This window comes from Macrobrachium rosenbergii, chromosome 2, assembly GCF_040412425.1.
Source record: "Macrobrachium rosenbergii isolate ZJJX-2024 chromosome 2, ASM4041242v1, whole genome shotgun sequence".
NCBI classification, from domain to species: Eukaryota; Metazoa; Arthropoda; class Malacostraca; order Decapoda; family Palaemonidae; genus Macrobrachium; species Macrobrachium rosenbergii.
Genome location: NC_089742.1, coordinates 93,936,170 through 93,952,194, shown reverse-complemented (window position 1 = coordinate 93,952,194; position 16,025 = coordinate 93,936,170). Strand labels below are relative to the sequence as shown.

The window sequence follows — 16,025 nt, the reverse complement described above, 5'->3', positions numbered from 1 at the left end:
CCTTTCATATTTCCTGTCCTTTCAGCTGCGTATAATATTATGCTCATGGCAGTACAGTAGGTCCAGGCATAAGTGTGAAACTGATTCTAATTAATTTCTGTTTAGAAGAAATGAAAAGCAGCAAAATCAAGATTAACCCAAGAATGCTTTGATGGAAGGAAGCCTTTTGTCTTAATGTATTCGTCAGCTTTGACTCCCACAGCTTTCCAACGTGTGCAGATGAAACAGGATGACATGCGAGGAATTAGATTAAAAAAAAAGACTAAGTTGTAGCCTATTCGTTTGTAAAGTCACCAATTCGGCGCCAGGATAGTGTTTTTGACATTAATTAAGTCTCCGCTGAGCTTGTTTTCTTTGGTGACTTCCCGTTTTCTTCAAGCTCAATTAGTCACGCCTAAAACGTGCCAGGTCACGCATTTTAATCATTTTTACTTTATGGTATTTATACGAATGTCACACATTGTGTATCACATGTTTCTTCATTCAAATCAAGACTGTATCTATATTGTAGCTCTGTATGTTTTGTATTGTAATTTGTACTTTCACTGCATATTATTGTTTATTGTTTCGACCTCAGGTCACAGTCAATTCCATTGTCTCACGGCCCGACGTCAGTCCGAGCAATATAAGCTGCCTGGATCTGTAATAATAGCAGTAACCTTTACCTGCTCGTTTCTTTGACACATTACAGTGGTGACCCCGAGTATCCCGGAGCCATTAGCGGACTCTCACGGCGACTCAGTCTTGGCTCCAGGATTTTCCAAAACGCTCTTAGCGGCCTAAACACGCGCTGTAACCAGCGTTTGAGCGTGCTGACTCTCGTCGGCGTACCCCACCAGCGCCACTAGCGGAACCACACGGCGCACGAAAGTGCGTACGCGAAATTACACCACTCAGTAAGGGGTCAAATTGACATGGACGCCGGATATCCTCCTTCATGCAGTTAAACGCGACCCCGCGGACTCCGAGGTTTACCTACCTCCCATCACAGCGACACCCCCGCATCGGTGGCCCTCCCCGCAACTCCACACCAGCGCCCAACACACGACGGTCAAACACAATCGCGGGCCGCCCTCACCGTAAAGCTGCCGCCGTTTCGCAGGGGAACCCATCGATGTGGCTGCGCAGGGTGGAAACCACTTCAGAATCGCGGACCTCACGGACGAAATCCTAAGGCCGACACAGTGCTCAACGCCCTTCCGGAGGACGAACAACAAACTCATCTCGCGAAAACCGAAACACACACCCTCACATACAGCACCACAAAAAAATTCCTCCTCAAGCTTGCTCCCTGCCCATCGCCAAGCGGGCCCCCTGCTATCGACCTTGCCAATAATCCACGCCACGACCTCAATCCAAGAGACGCTTGGGGCATGGTCGTAGATCTCCTGTCAATACCAGTCTTGGGTGGCACAAACAAGCGGCAGGAGATAAGCTTCATACGGGAAATCTTCCTTCGCCAACTCTCCCGGAAGTACGCAACCAGATCGCTCACCCCTACACCATGCCTGTCGAGGACCTCAGAGGCGGCACAAACACCTCACAGACTCATTCACAGCGGCTAAAACCGGCCACACAGCCGGTCAGCTCCGTCCAGCCTGAAGAGGACGTGAGAGCAGCCCGTCAACGCCATCGCCAACAGACGTCCACCGAACCACAGCAGACGGAGGTCCCGGGCTTCTGTCGCTACCACAAGTGGTTCGGAAAGGACACCCGAACTGCCTGCCGCCCTGCTCGTTCAACCGTTCAAAAACGGGGTGGCGGCGGCCAGCAGGACAGGCCGCCATGGCAGCCGAAGAACCCAGGGCCTCAAAACAGTAGGTTTTTACATCCGCGACAATCGTCTCCGGCAGGATGATGCTGGTCGACACAGGAGCCTTTAAGTCGGTCTTCCCAGCATCCAGAGAGGACCGCAACCAGACACCAGACCCGGCCGCCTTCCTGACGGCCGCCAACGGAACCCCCATCCTCCCTTTACCAGGCTCCTGTCGATCTCCATCCTTGGCCAGAGTTACTCCTGGGACTTCATCGTCGCGGTCGATTTCCTGGGGCTGATTTTCTGGCGCACTTCGCCTGCTAGTCGACGTGGCGAAGCGCCTCCTCGATACCGACTCCTGCCGGTCTCTCCCATTAACGGCGGGACCCAGACCCACCATCAGCGCCGTCACCCCACCAGTATGCACACCTTCTGTCGGAGTTCCCTGAGGTGTTTAAGCCCGAGCTTCCCAAGTCCCCGGGGCCCCAGCCAAGCACGGCATATACCACCATATAGTGACTAAAGGGCCCCCGACATGCGAAGTTCCGCAGGCTTCCCCTCAGCGCCTTTTTGGAGGCGAAAAAGCATTCGCGGAGATGGAACAGATGGGCATCTGCAGGAAAGCCTCCAGTCCATGGGCCTCCCCCCTCCACATGGTGCAGAAACCGGACGGCTCCTGGAGACCCTGCGGCGACTACAGGCGGCTCAACATTGCAACGGAGCCCGACCACTACCCTCTGCCCAATATGCAAGACCTCACGGCCTCCTTTCACGGGGCCAAAATATTCACTAAATTGGACCTTCTTAAATCTTATTTCCAGGTACCTGTTGCGCCAGAGGACATACCAAAGACAGCCATCATCACGCCCTTCGGGTCCTATGTGTTCGCCTTCTCCACCTTCGGGCTGAGGAACACCGGGGCCACCTTCCAGCGGCTCATGGACAGCATCCTGGGGGACCTAAAATTCTGCGTCTGCTACGTCGACGACATTCTCATATTTTCCAGGTCTCACAGCGAACACCAGAGGCACATCAAAGCAGTCCTCCAGTGCCTCCAAGAAAACGGCCTCGTCGTCCGTTTTGACAAGTGTACCTTCGGCGTCCAGAAAGCAGAATTCCTGGGTCACGAGGTGTCTCCGACAGGCGTCCGCCCTCTTACATCGAAAGTGGCAGCCGTAGCCAAGTTCCCGACACCCACCTCCATCAAGGCCGTCCATTAGTTCCTTGGGATGGTAAACTTCTACAGGCGGTTCATCCCGGGATCGCACACACCACGGCCCCTGACGGAAGTCCTAAAAGGTCAACCAAAGTCCCTGTCTTGGGGACCCAGCCAGCAGCAGGCCTTTTCCCTAACGAAGGCAACCTCACCAAGGCAACCGCCTTGGCACACCAGGATCCCAAGGCTCCTCCAGCTGACGACAGACGCCAGTAACGTTGCCTGCGGTGCTGTTCTGGAGCAAATCATCAACGGCACCCCCAGCCCATCGCCTTCTTCAGCAAGAAGTTCAGTCCCGCAGAGTCCCGCTACAGCACCTTCGACAGGGAACTCTGATGCGATGTACCGCGATTCGGCACTTCAAGTTCCTCCTGGAGGGGACGCCCTTCACAATCTTCACAGACCACCAGCCACTGGTTCACGCCTTCACGAAGCAGGGGGACGATGGTCTTCCAGACAGCAGCGCCACCTCTCAGCCATAGCCGAATTTACCTGTTCCGTCAGGTACCTCCCCGGCAAGAAAAATCCCGAGCAGACGCCCCTCTCCAGAGTCGAGTTGAACGCAGTGCAGCTTGGTGTAGATTACCAGGACCTTGCCAGAGAACAGGCCGTGACCCAGAAACCCCAGCATACCGCACCGCCATCATCCTCAAGTGGCGGACGTGACCTGGCCCGAGGCCCCAGCCTGCTCTGACATCAGCACAGGCCAGCCCCGCCCCTTTGGTTCCAGCCTCACGCCCCAGGTATTCGACATCATTCACGGCCTCTCACACCCCTCCGGCAGGACCACGGCCAAACTGCTTTCAAAAAGTTCGTCTGGCACGTGGTGCAAAAGGACGCCACAGCCTGGGCAAAACAGTGCCTGCAGTGCCAGACCAGTAAAGTGGGTCGTCACACGCAGTCGGGGGTAGGCGAGTTCCCACAGCCAGGGCGCCGCTTTGGCCACATCCACATCGACGTCGTCGGGCCCCTTCCCCCATCAGGCGGATCCAGATACCTCCTCACGGTGGTAGACCGTTCGACGAGGTGGCCCGGCCATGCCCATGCAAGAAGCCACCGCCAGCGCTGTACGCTGAGGCCCTGCTCTCAGTTGGGTTAGCCGCCGGCGTCCCGGACCACATCACAACCGACAGGGCCCCGCTTTCCTCTCCGAAGTTGTGGTCTGCCCTGGCTCAACTGCTGGGAACCACGCACCACACCACCACAGCGTACAACCCAGCGGCCAACGGCCTGGTTGAACGGTTCCACAGGTCCCAAAGTCATCCTCATGGCCCGCTTGTTACTGGAAACATCAGCTGCCGTGGGTCCTCCTCGGGTTGAGGACCGCCCCAGAGCCGACGGCACCCCATCCGCAGCTGAACAAACCTATGGGGAACCCCTCGTGGTGCCGGGAGAGCTCGTGACGGATGATCGCCACTCCCCATCTCTGCAGAGGCTCCGCGACGTGGCGGCAAGTTCGCCCCTTGCAGGCGCTCATACATCGACAAAGCAACCACCTTCATGCCGCCACAGCTGTCATCCGCCACCCACGTCTTCGTCAGAGTCGACGCCGTCCGTCCACCACTAACTAAGCCCTACAGGGGACCCTTCCGCGTGCTGGAGCGGAACAGCAAGGCGTTCGGCTGGCACTCCCAGGCAAGAACGACTGGGTTTCCATAGACCGGCTAAAGCCCGCCTTCCTGTCGGAGAGTCCCGGCAGCGACGCAGCACCCTTCCGCCCAAACGCACTCCAGCACGCCCTCACCCCGCAGGCGCGGCCGCCCAGGAAGGGACCACCCAAACAGCAGCCTCACAGGCGGAGGCCCTCAGTTATCTTCAAGGAGCCGCGGCACCCTTCAGCGTCCCACCAGGTACAGGGGATTAATCAGACGCGTCCCTCGTCTTGGGAGTATTTGTAAAGTCACCAATTCGGCGCCAGGATAGTGTTTCCGGCGCCATTAATTAAGTCTCCGCTGAGCTTGTTTTCTTTGGTGACTTCCCGTTTTCTTCAAGCTCAATTAGTCACGCCTAAAACGTGCCAGGTCACGCATTTTAATCATTTTTACTTTATGGTATTTATACGAATGTCACACATTGTGTATCACATGTTTCTTCATTCACAGGCATCAAGACTGTATCTATATTGTAGCTCTGTATGTTTTGTATTGTAATTTGTACTCGTTCACTGCATATTATTGTTTATTGTTTCGACCTCAGGTCACAGTCAATTCCATTGTCTCTCACGGCCCGGCGTCAGTCGGCCGCAATATAAGCTGCCTGGATCTGTAATAAAGTAGCAGTAACCTTTACCTGCTCGTTTCTTTGACACCTTACACGTTTGATTTCTTATGATTGCTTTTTGACATGAGATAGCTAGGTCTGAGTAATTTATGTTAAACAGTAATGAAAAGGATAAGGAAAAAGGAGAACATGGCCAATAAAAAAGAATAACTGGAATAATCAAATAAAGCAGATTAATATAGATATTATCGATTTAAATATTCAGTCGCATGACGCATCCGAGAGATATACTACTGAAAATAGACCTACTGCAGGATAATCAGGTGTCAGAATCAGAACTCAAATTTAGGCCTACTAAATGAGTCATGCCAATTATTTTATTGATCAAAGGACAAAATTAGTGGAATTACACTTGCTATTAAAGCATAATATATTGACAGGTTTAATGTATTATTTATCGGTTGTAGGTGACGAATGACGACACGCCAGTGCTGTACGATACGTTGGGTCAACGTCAAGACTCGAGCAGAAGCAAAGCAAAATTCCAAATTTCAAACGATTGAAAAGCAAATAATCTGGCACCTGCATATGGCAATATTTCCATAAAGAACGATGAATGAAGAAACTACGCCAGTTTTTCTTTGGTCGACTGAACAATGCCATATCCATCGCCTGAACACGTTACATAATGAATATAGAGAAATAACATTTTGGAATCTCTCCACAACTTGCTTCATTCTGGATCTGAATACCGTTCCATGATCCCAGCTTAAAGGAGGGTATTGTAAATCATTTCCCATCCTTCTTCGCGTGTTGAAACCGTGAAAAATGTGTAACATATGTGAACTAGGTACACACATCATTTCACCATGCAGTCGGCAATGGTAGCCTAATGGTTGACGAATTATTAACATTTGATGATAACATTGACAAAGACAATTGCGCCCTATCTTCCAGTCTGGGAAGAACACCAGCTTACGTTGACGGTCGTAGCACCATCATCATCATCCGTGATCATTCTCCTTTAGCTGTTCATACCAATTGCATTTCCTTTCAGTTTTCATTTCATGTGAGAGTGTTTCCCTGCTCGAGATTAGACACGATATTTCGTCAGTTGTAAACAGACAGACTTGAGATTTCTTAAACTGTAAACATTTTCAGCAACTCATCTGTCATTTATATCTACAGTAAGTTACTCTCTGAGAATATATTTTTGTATTCGCAATACAGTCTAATGTTATTTTACAATGAATGATACTGTGAATGGAGAATAACACATACAACCAAGTCTGGTTGTATCTACCTTGTTATTCTATAGATTTTGATTTGTCTATTTTATGCTTTAAAAGAATAAATAACCAAAGATGGGGCTATATCTCTGGTTTCATACTACAGAAGTAAAAAAAAATGAGGTACTATCGCTAGGCGTCTCTTCTATATAGAAACATACCCAGTGACTATATTATTAGTGCTTCTACTGCATTTACTTCAATGCAAAATCTTTATGGCTTAATGAGGGCGTATTTATATCCTATTTCATCTAAAGAAATGTTTCCTCTTAGCGGATTCCAATTAATTGTTATCCATCTGTTTCAAACTTCAACGTCACAGTGAATAACTTTGTCATTATTGGCAGAACAAATGAGCGTAGCAGCCCCACCCGAAAGTCACAACTAGGCGAGGGGAAGCTCGTCAGGTCTAACATCATTTGCACGCTGGCTGACATCTCTGCAGACATCGAATCTTTCGTGTCCCCATTAACGAAATTAGAAGTGAAAATAGTTCTTTCTTCCCCGAAACTTTCAAAAGTGATCATATCCACATTATTTAGGCCGACAGATTTTGTCTCATAGTAGGCTCAGGTTGCTCCTTCGGGGTATGGGTACAGAGATTGTGTAATGTCTGACAGCTAATAGTACAGTAATACGAACAAGAATCCGTTGCAGTGGAAGTAGCCTACAATGTGTTTCCTATGATCACCCAAGAAACTTTGCGTACCAACTGCAAGCATCATTTTTTCCGGATGCAGGTGCCCATGGCTGATCGGTCTTAAAAGAAGTTTTATGCAGGAATTTGTTAAACATATTCTGTACAGGCTTTCATGATGATTATTAATTCTCAGCATACATAGCCTCATAATGAGGTGTGGCTCAGTCTATTCACAACTTTGCTGTCTATATCGTTAAATTGTTCCTCATCCTCATTCATAACCCAGTTGCCATTTGTTTTCTTAGACCAACCTAATTCTGAGATCGACAGAGTCCAAAGAATTCATGACGACCGTTGACAGTTCGAATAGTCATGGAAAACGTCTGTCCCACGCAAGTTTAACATCCGACATCAGAAGTACTTCACATCTCAGGCCTCTCGCAAGTTTAAAATTGTAGGATTTCCATAATGCTCCGACAGTTTTCCTTTCCCATGTAATGTAAACGATGCATCACCCCAAATATCCCATTGCTAAATTCTTTCAATGATGTTTCATAGCATATTGCATGGTTAAATGCTTCTATGCTCTTATCTGTTGTGTCTCTTTCATGATTGGGAATTCTGCTCGAACGACTTCTCCAGTCTTCCTGCAGCTCAGTCAGCAAGGCATCAGCGCATTTTCCCCGTACCCTATTCTGTGTTACTGTTTATGTGCAGTTTGCTCTACTGTACTAACAGTATGTTACACTATAGCAACAAGCAAAAGCCTTCACCCTTCTTCAGTATCATGATAAAGTATGTTGTATGCCTCAAGATCTAGGAAAACAAAATGGGACGTTTTACGTAGAGTTTCTATCTCATCAAACTGTCTGCAGCGGGCAAAATACTATTGCTCTACTGTAAGTTCACACTTTTTAGTACGACTGCTGTAGTCCAGTACTAGAGAAAACTTGAACAGTGACGAAATATTGGAATTTCGGTAACCCTACAGTTTAAGGGTCCCAAATCACTGTTCCCTTGTGTGTGTTAGTTTAAGTTTTCTTCCCTAATTTCAATTTCCTCTTTCGACAGACCTTAATAAATGAGCAGTTTATCTGCCTACAGAAGCAGATATTGTAAATAAAAAAAATCTAAAAAATCTTTTCAAACATGCTATTATTAAAAAGCACTCAAAAGTAGAAAATAATCTTTTGAGACACACCAGGATTTTCTTACAATTGATCATGTCTAAAAAACAAAAACATGGACCCCAAACAGGGAAGGAAATACTACAAGAAATAAAAAAAAAAAAATTTCTTTTCTTGTAACATTTCTTCGATGTTTTGGGACCAAACTTTCATTTTTGTAGACATGACCAATTGTAAGAAAATCCTGGTATGTCTCAAAAAATTATTTTTTTTGCTTTTTAGTGCACTTTAATAGAAGCATTTTTGAAATGTTTCTTTATATTTTTAATTTTATACTTTTTAGTTTTGACCGAAATTGTAACCAATTTATGATTTTAGTTAACGAAATTGGTATCTGTTTATGGGGGAGGGGGAGAGAAGGGGAGGGGAGTAGGAATGTGAAGGGAAGGGGAAATGGGAAGGGGAGGGGGATGGAAGAGGGAAGAGGAGGGAAGGGTGTAGGGGAAGTGGAAGGGAAGGGTAAGGGAGGGGATGGAAGATGAAAGGTGAGGGAGAGGGGAAGAGGAGGGGAAGAGGAAGGAGGAAAGGGGGAGGGGAGGAGGTAGGGGAGTGGAGGGGGAAGGAGGAGAGGAGGAGGTAGGGGAGGAGGAGGAAGGAGGAGAGGGAGAGGGAGAAGGGGATGGGAGGATGAAGAGGAGAGGGAAAATGGGAGGGGAGGAGGAAGGAGGAGAGGGAGAAGGGGAGGGGAGGAGGAAGGAGGAGAGGGAGAAGGGGAGGGAAGGAGGAAGGAGGAGAGGGAGGGGAGGGGGAGGAGGTAGGGGAGGGAGGAAAATGGGAAGGGGATGGCGGGGAAAGAGGAGAGGCGGGGGTGGTGAAGGAAGGGGCTGGGGAGGGAAAGAGGAAAAGGAGGAAGGGGAAAGGAGGGGATGGAAGGGGGAAGGTGGCAGGGGGATGGGATGGGAGGGAATGGAAGAGGAATGGGAGGACACAGTTAAATTAACACTTGATCGTGTGCTCCAGAAGGGGAAGAGGATGGGGAGGGGAGGGGAGGGGAAGGAGAATGGGACGGGGAAGAGGGAGGGAAGGTTGAATTGGAGGGCGATGGAAGAGGTGTTAGAACTTTGTTCTTTTTGTTTAGCTTTAGTTTACCCTATTTTGCTGTTTATTTTAGTTTCCCCATCAGGGTTTTGAGTTTTCTTCCTCCACATGATTTTGAGTTTCTATTCCTGTTTTGATCCTTGGCCTGTTTTTTCTCAGAGTCCTGTTTTTGGTTTCCTTGGACTGCCGAGGTGTAATCGGAAGTCCCTGAGCCCTAGTAGGGCAGTCTGATTCTGGCCACCGTGCTCGTACATTTGGATTACAGCGAGGTTGACACCTGTAATCTGCGTATATATTCGCTCTTTCATCGTTGTGATATCCTGCTGCGACGCTGCTGCCTCATCTTGCTGTAGCCTTGGGCCAGTATCTGCCTGGGGAACCGCGCTGTAAGCAGGTATAAGTTTTTCCTAATTTCGTAAGAGAGACGTGGACCTTCCGTGTGGAGATCGTTCTATTGGTCTGCAGACCTTTAATGAATTGTGGGGAATACCTTCCCACCTCTTTGAGTAACGTTCAGCCATTGGAGTGTTGTGGGGAACCCCTTCTCGCTTTGCCTTACTCCGTTCCTTTCCTTGCATCAACCTGCAGTTCCTCATATAAGGATTTTTGTGGAGCTTAAAACTTTGTGGCCACTTTGTTTTTGTTAGGGCAACTTAGTTTTGTAAATTGTTAGGCTTCATTCTGGCCGTTATTTTCTCCTTTCTTTCGGAACCCCCTTATGTTGAGAATGTGTGTTTTTGGTTTCTCTAATTAATAGTGTGGGTGTTTTGCTGAAATTATTGTATACATAGTAATTGTGTGAATCTTTTTCATATTTTGATGTACGAGTTGTAGTGGTTCCGGCAATCACTTCTATCTGTATCGTGCTTGTAAATATATTATAATATTTTTACTTTAGGTATTTGTATCCCTCTGTTAATATTTGCACACTGACTGTTATCTCACCTTTCGTGACTTTAACTTTGGAGAACACCTGTTGAAATTTATTGTTCTTCTGCAAAGTCTTGTGTATATGTATGATAGCCCTTAGAGAAGGGTCCTGACAGAGGGAAGGGGAGGGAAGAAGGAAGGGGATTGGGAGGACAAAGCTAAATCAACACTTGATCGTGTGCTCCGGAAGGAGGAGGGGGAGAGGGAGGAGGTGATGGAAGAGGGAAGGGGAGGAGGAGGACACAGCTAAATAAACATTTGATCGCATGCTCCAGAAGGAAGGGGGAGGGTTGGGGAACGGGAAGGGGATGGGGAGGAAAGAGGGAAGGGGAGGGAGAGGACACAGCTAAATTAACACTTGATTGTGTGCTCTGCAAGGGGGAGGGGATGGAAAAGGGAAGGGAAGGGGATGGGGAGGACACAGCTAAATTATCACTTTATCATGTGCTGGGGAGAGGGATGGGAGGGGAAGGGGGAGGGGGCGGGGTTATATAGAAGATAGATTCTACTGAGTCAAAGAAGTTGTGAAAAATCTTAAGTTTCATAAAAATCCTGAGATACTGGAGAGGTCACTGTAGGGTCACTAGAGGTCACTGCTGACCTACTGATCATGTAAGGTCCTATTGTTACCGGGATTGAGTAACAACTGTGCAAAATTTAGTCCATCGGACGAAGGGAACAGGTTGAAAATTGAGTTACAAGATTTGACCCAAACAGACAGACAAGTGCAGAAGTCAAGTTAAATAAAAGCATGCAAAAAACAAAGGGAATAAAGCTATGCACCTAACACGATAGTGTAGTGCAGTGTGCCCCCAACTACAGTATGTTTGTGGAGTTAGTGCTTAGGAACCAGGTAGCAACCTGGTACCGCTCTTGCTCTTCAGCAGCCACCTTTTGATAAATCTGAAAAAATGAGCAGTTTATTTCCTTACACAAGCAGAGGTTTACGGATTTCTCAAAATTCTATGGGTCCATATCCCCTAAGACACGTTTTTGTTTATTTAACCCCCCCTTTATCCCCCACCCCTTTTCTTTACAATCCCTGCTTCTGTAAGCAGATAAACTGCTCACTTTAGTTTTCTGAAAATAAAACTACTGTGCCAGCTTTGTCTGTCCGTCCGCACTTTTTTTTGTCCACACGTTTTCTGTCCGCACTCAGATCTTAAAAACTACTAAGGCTAGAGGGCTGCAAATTGGTATGTCGATCATCCGCCCTCCAATCATGAAACATACCAAATTGCAGCCCTTTAACCTAAGTAGTTTTTATTTCATTTAAGGTTAAAGTTAGCCATGATTGTGCTTCTGGAAACGCAACAACACAGGCCACCACGGCCGGCTTAGAGTTTCATGGGCCGTGGCTCATATACCATTATACCGAGACCACTGAAGATAGAGGTATTTTCGGTCGCCTTGATTATAAGCTATACGGGAAACTTGATTGCGCTGAAGAAACTTCTGGGCATTTTTTACTTGCTTTCATTGTTTTCCAGATTTTTCAATAAATATTGGATAAAGCTGCGTTCTGTCTGATCTTGACTTGACGGAATGCAAATCAGAGAATTAGCATTACCGGACTTTCTCTCACCTATCTACACTAACTGAAGCTTAGTGAAAGTCTTTTCATAATCTAATAGAGCCTGAATTAGATTGACATGGGAGTGAAGTGAACGCTGGGGATACATTTCTATTTTGCTTACTTTCTGTACCTTGTTACTATATCAGTTCTTACAGATTTTCTCTCTTCTATTTATCCGTCGACTCTCTCCCGGATTCTCCCATTCACGCTTTTTCATGCATGCAGTCATTTGCGGGTTAGTAGCCTATATTTGACAAACCTTACAGAAGACTACCAACCACTTCTTGTTCCATTTATTGTAACAGAACAGCAGCAATTCACAATTCTTAATTAACCCTGGATTTCAAAATAACAAATGTGAACACCGGAAGTAATTTAGGTTTGTGAATGACACACAGAGCACCGGTGGCCACTTACAGCCGCAGATTTATGCTACATTTTGTCTCCGACTTCAGTCATGTCAGGGATATGTTCATTCCTACTTCCTTTGTGACGCTTTCACATATGCGAACATTACGGCGTATTTTCATATATTCACGTTTTTAATAGACCCGCGTTCACTTCAGATCATCTGACATTTCCTTTTCCCCAAGTCTCCTATTTTGAGAGTTACTGAATGCCGGTTATGCCTCTTCCAACACAGAACTAATAAGGAGTTGGGGGACAAATCAGGACATGCCAGTAACGAATGAGTACATACATTCAGATTATTTTCTTTTTCGATCGTTTTAATGCTCTCGCAATTTATCCTCGAACAAGCATCGTACTTGTCTGGCAGGTCTTGTTTTCTTCAACACTCGGAGGACTGATCAACATAAATTATCCTTTCGCTAATGTGACTTGCACTTCATGAACTTATACGCAGTGACGAATGGGATTTAAGTATGATCAACATTTTTTTTAATAATCTTATCTTCCGCAGGCATGTATTTAGGGTAAGACTCATAACTTGCGGTGTTTCCTTCCTTCCTATGCCTCTCCTTTCTACGAAAAGAAGACAGGTGCGAAAGTCCGCCCCGATCCTTCGCAGCAGCCATTCTGTCGGGTTTGAGAAGACGCTCCTCCAGTTCGTGTTCTAGTCCTTCAGTCACCAGCAGTGATTGTGCTGACGCAGGCGTCACTGTTTTCCGTTTTCTTTTCTGCTCACTTAGACAATCTCATTTTCAATGCAAGGCTGACAATCCCAGATAGACGATTGAAAAATTGAATGCCTACTTAATATTTGTAATTATCCTGTACTAGATGCACAGGCCGAACGAGGGTCGTCAAAACTCGCTTCCTTCTCGTTTGACGATCCGCCGTATTCAGCTCCTTGTTGTCCATCCTTGTGGGCATCAGTTAAATGCCCAATGGGAGAATCATTTGCTACGGCCTTTTATCCCTCAGGAATCTCTCGATCAAGGCTCTTTTCTTGCAGTTCAGTTGACTTAGAAAGAGGAGACTCGTGAGATGGTACGAGGCCGATGGTGTCTCTTCATCTGATGGCAGAGGTCGCATAACACACTGAGAAAACGAGTCTGATCGACTTGGATCATTCATCATTATTATTCAGTCTGTATAGAATAAATATAAATAATAGAAGTACTAAGTGAAAGCATATTTACAGTGCACAGCCAGTAACAATTTCTCTATGCAAATAGGGTCTGTACCCTGTCTGCGTGGAGGAGACAAATTCTGCCAAGGCCGCTAAAAGAAAGTTGGTCACTTTTAGCGTCGAACTCCCTATTGCACTGCTCAAGCCGAGACATGAAAATATTTCACTGCCATAGCCAGCACGGCCTCTTACAGCTGGGCGAGACATGAAAATATCTTTAAGGATGCCTCCGTCACGATCTTTCTAGATTTTATAAGCTGCCACTGCCATTGACCTTTGAGCCAGCACGGCCTCTTACACCTGGGCAGCACCTCAAGCTAATGCTAGGGTACGTTAGGTTGGTATTTTTAGGGGTTTACTGGTTATGCCTCACACTTATTTTGCATAATAGACCTGCTTGCATCTGTCCTTTTAATTCATAAATTTTAAATTATTTATTTCTTGTAAGTTATATAAAAAAAGTCGGACTGTGATTTTCTGGTCTGACGTCATAGCTATCGAAAAATATCATATTATCGCTAGGTGGATTTTTCGCATACCCAGTAAGCTATGTTACTAAACCTATGACGAAGATTATACTGGGTATGCTGTTTTTCTGCATACTCGTGAAGTTTGGAATAAACAGTTTTTATAAAGCTGTGAGTCCGTTTCAAGAAACGAATGATGTCAAGCTTCAGTTATCTCAAGCTGTACTGTAGCTGCCGTCAATTTTCTGCCATCTTGGCCGGGCAAACAAACACGAGACAATATGTTCCATGAGCCCTGTGAGGTGAGGTCAGCTTTAACCATGACTGTGTCGAATGGTCGACTACATACTACTTGAAGAGGAAGGGCATTTCATTGACTACAATTCTCTACTCTGGACAGGAGGTTCAAATGTTCCTTATGAAACTGAAAAGGAATTTCGAAAAGAATTCCTGATCTTCCGTAAATCCGGCTCACAAACTCAATTAAGAATGGGGAATTCTCAACTTAAACTGATATCGGCATTGATATCTTTACTAGATGTATTCGGCACACAATAAAAGCATCATTAACGTATCAAACAACAGAGGAAAAAACATTGTTTACACAGACAGAAGGAAACGAGGCTTATGACGTTAATTAACAACAAGTACAATTAAAGTCCCGTTTCTCAGGCGATGATAAGAACAACAGGTGATTCCTGAGGAATATTGGCAGAGGAAGCTGCAAGATCAAGGACTTGTTTCAGAATCATGAGGCGCTGCATTGCATCTCCCTTGTGCTGACTGGATACTGGAACCTGGAAATAATATCAGCGTTATTCAAAAGCAGGAACGAACATTAGCACAGTAAAACATAGTTGGGAACGTCCCCTCAGGCGCCGGAGCACCTCTTGTCTGACTGACATTAACCGGGACAAAAATCTTCGGGAAATACTGTACCTCGTGGCACGTGAATAGACTGTAACATAATCATAAGGATAGAAAACCTCCAGTCGTCATTGAAAGAGGCGAACATCGTTGATACATTTATCAAACTTTTTCTTGTTTAATGTTTAATGCAGAAATTGTGAAGAAATGTGGGTGATGTTGGTATTTGTGAATATCTCTGCATGAAATTGATTTTTTCATATATTTGTAGGAAAATTTTTCAGGAGATATTATTAACCTAGGTATTGTTATAAGCGTTCTGCGACATTTGCACGCGTGGAGAGAAGTTCGGGAGGACGAACAACGTAAAAAAAGCATAGAACTTCACCTACTGTACAATGCCAAGTGGGAACTTTCTGCTACTGCAGCCCTTTCCGTTTCAAGAGTGTGGAATGACTCGTCTTAACGGATGATGAATGTTATCTAATCGACAACAAGAAGGAAAATTAGATGCTAAATTCAGATATAACATATTTACGGTGATATTCATATAATGCTGCTGCTGCCTTTTTCCTTGACCTTTTCTCTGGAGAGGACGCAGGAATGTCGAAGACCTCCGTTATTGCACGTGCATTGGCGATGGCTGCATTGTAACCAGTACTGTGGTGTTCCTCACCTGAGAGCTGAACTCATTTCTGTTTCAGACACAGTAGGTCTTGGTTCACTAAAGAACCCATCAACAGTAAGTAACTCACTGCTGCCTACATGTAAGGAGATCTTGAAGTAATCCTAAAAGATATCCACCCTCTCTAAGATTCTGAAGAAGTATACAAATCAGTGCCTTATGATTTACTAAATCGAAAGCAACACTGGAATCTATTTTAATTATTCTGCACTCAAAACCCTTATTAAGGTTCTCTTGCAAATGGCATGTCAAGCCTAAAGGAGCATTGCGGTACCTAACTGCTCTTTGTATGCATATTGACTATCAGCTAACAATCATTTAGATTCCTTGTACCTATATAGTGGCTTAAAAATGTTTTCAACAACTTTGGAGAGCATAGGGAGAATAGAAATTGGCCGTAGTTACTGCAACCTGCAGATATGCCACTCTTTGGAACAGAGACTGTAATACTAAGCTTGCACTCATCTGAAAAGATATGATGCCGCCATAAAAATCTCTAGAATCTACTAACCTTGGGTGACAACGCGCTAAAAACTTTTTTGAGAAACAAAGGGAAGAAA

The 16,025-nt window shown here is 45.9% G+C and overlaps 1 protein-coding gene across 1 annotated transcript in view; it reads right to left on the bottom strand.

The window, feature by feature from the left end:
- Positions 1–14,429: 14,429 nt before the first annotated feature.
- LOC136850111 (uncharacterized) overlaps positions 14,430–16,025 on the bottom strand; it is a 34,326-nt gene continuing 32,730 nt past the window's right edge. Inside the window, exon 6 of the mRNA XM_067123660.1 lies at positions 14,430–14,710. Coding sequence (XP_066979761.1) covers positions 14,582–14,710 — 129 coding nt within the window. The 3' untranslated portion in view covers positions 14,430–14,581. The remainder of the gene's footprint in view (positions 14,711–16,025) is intronic.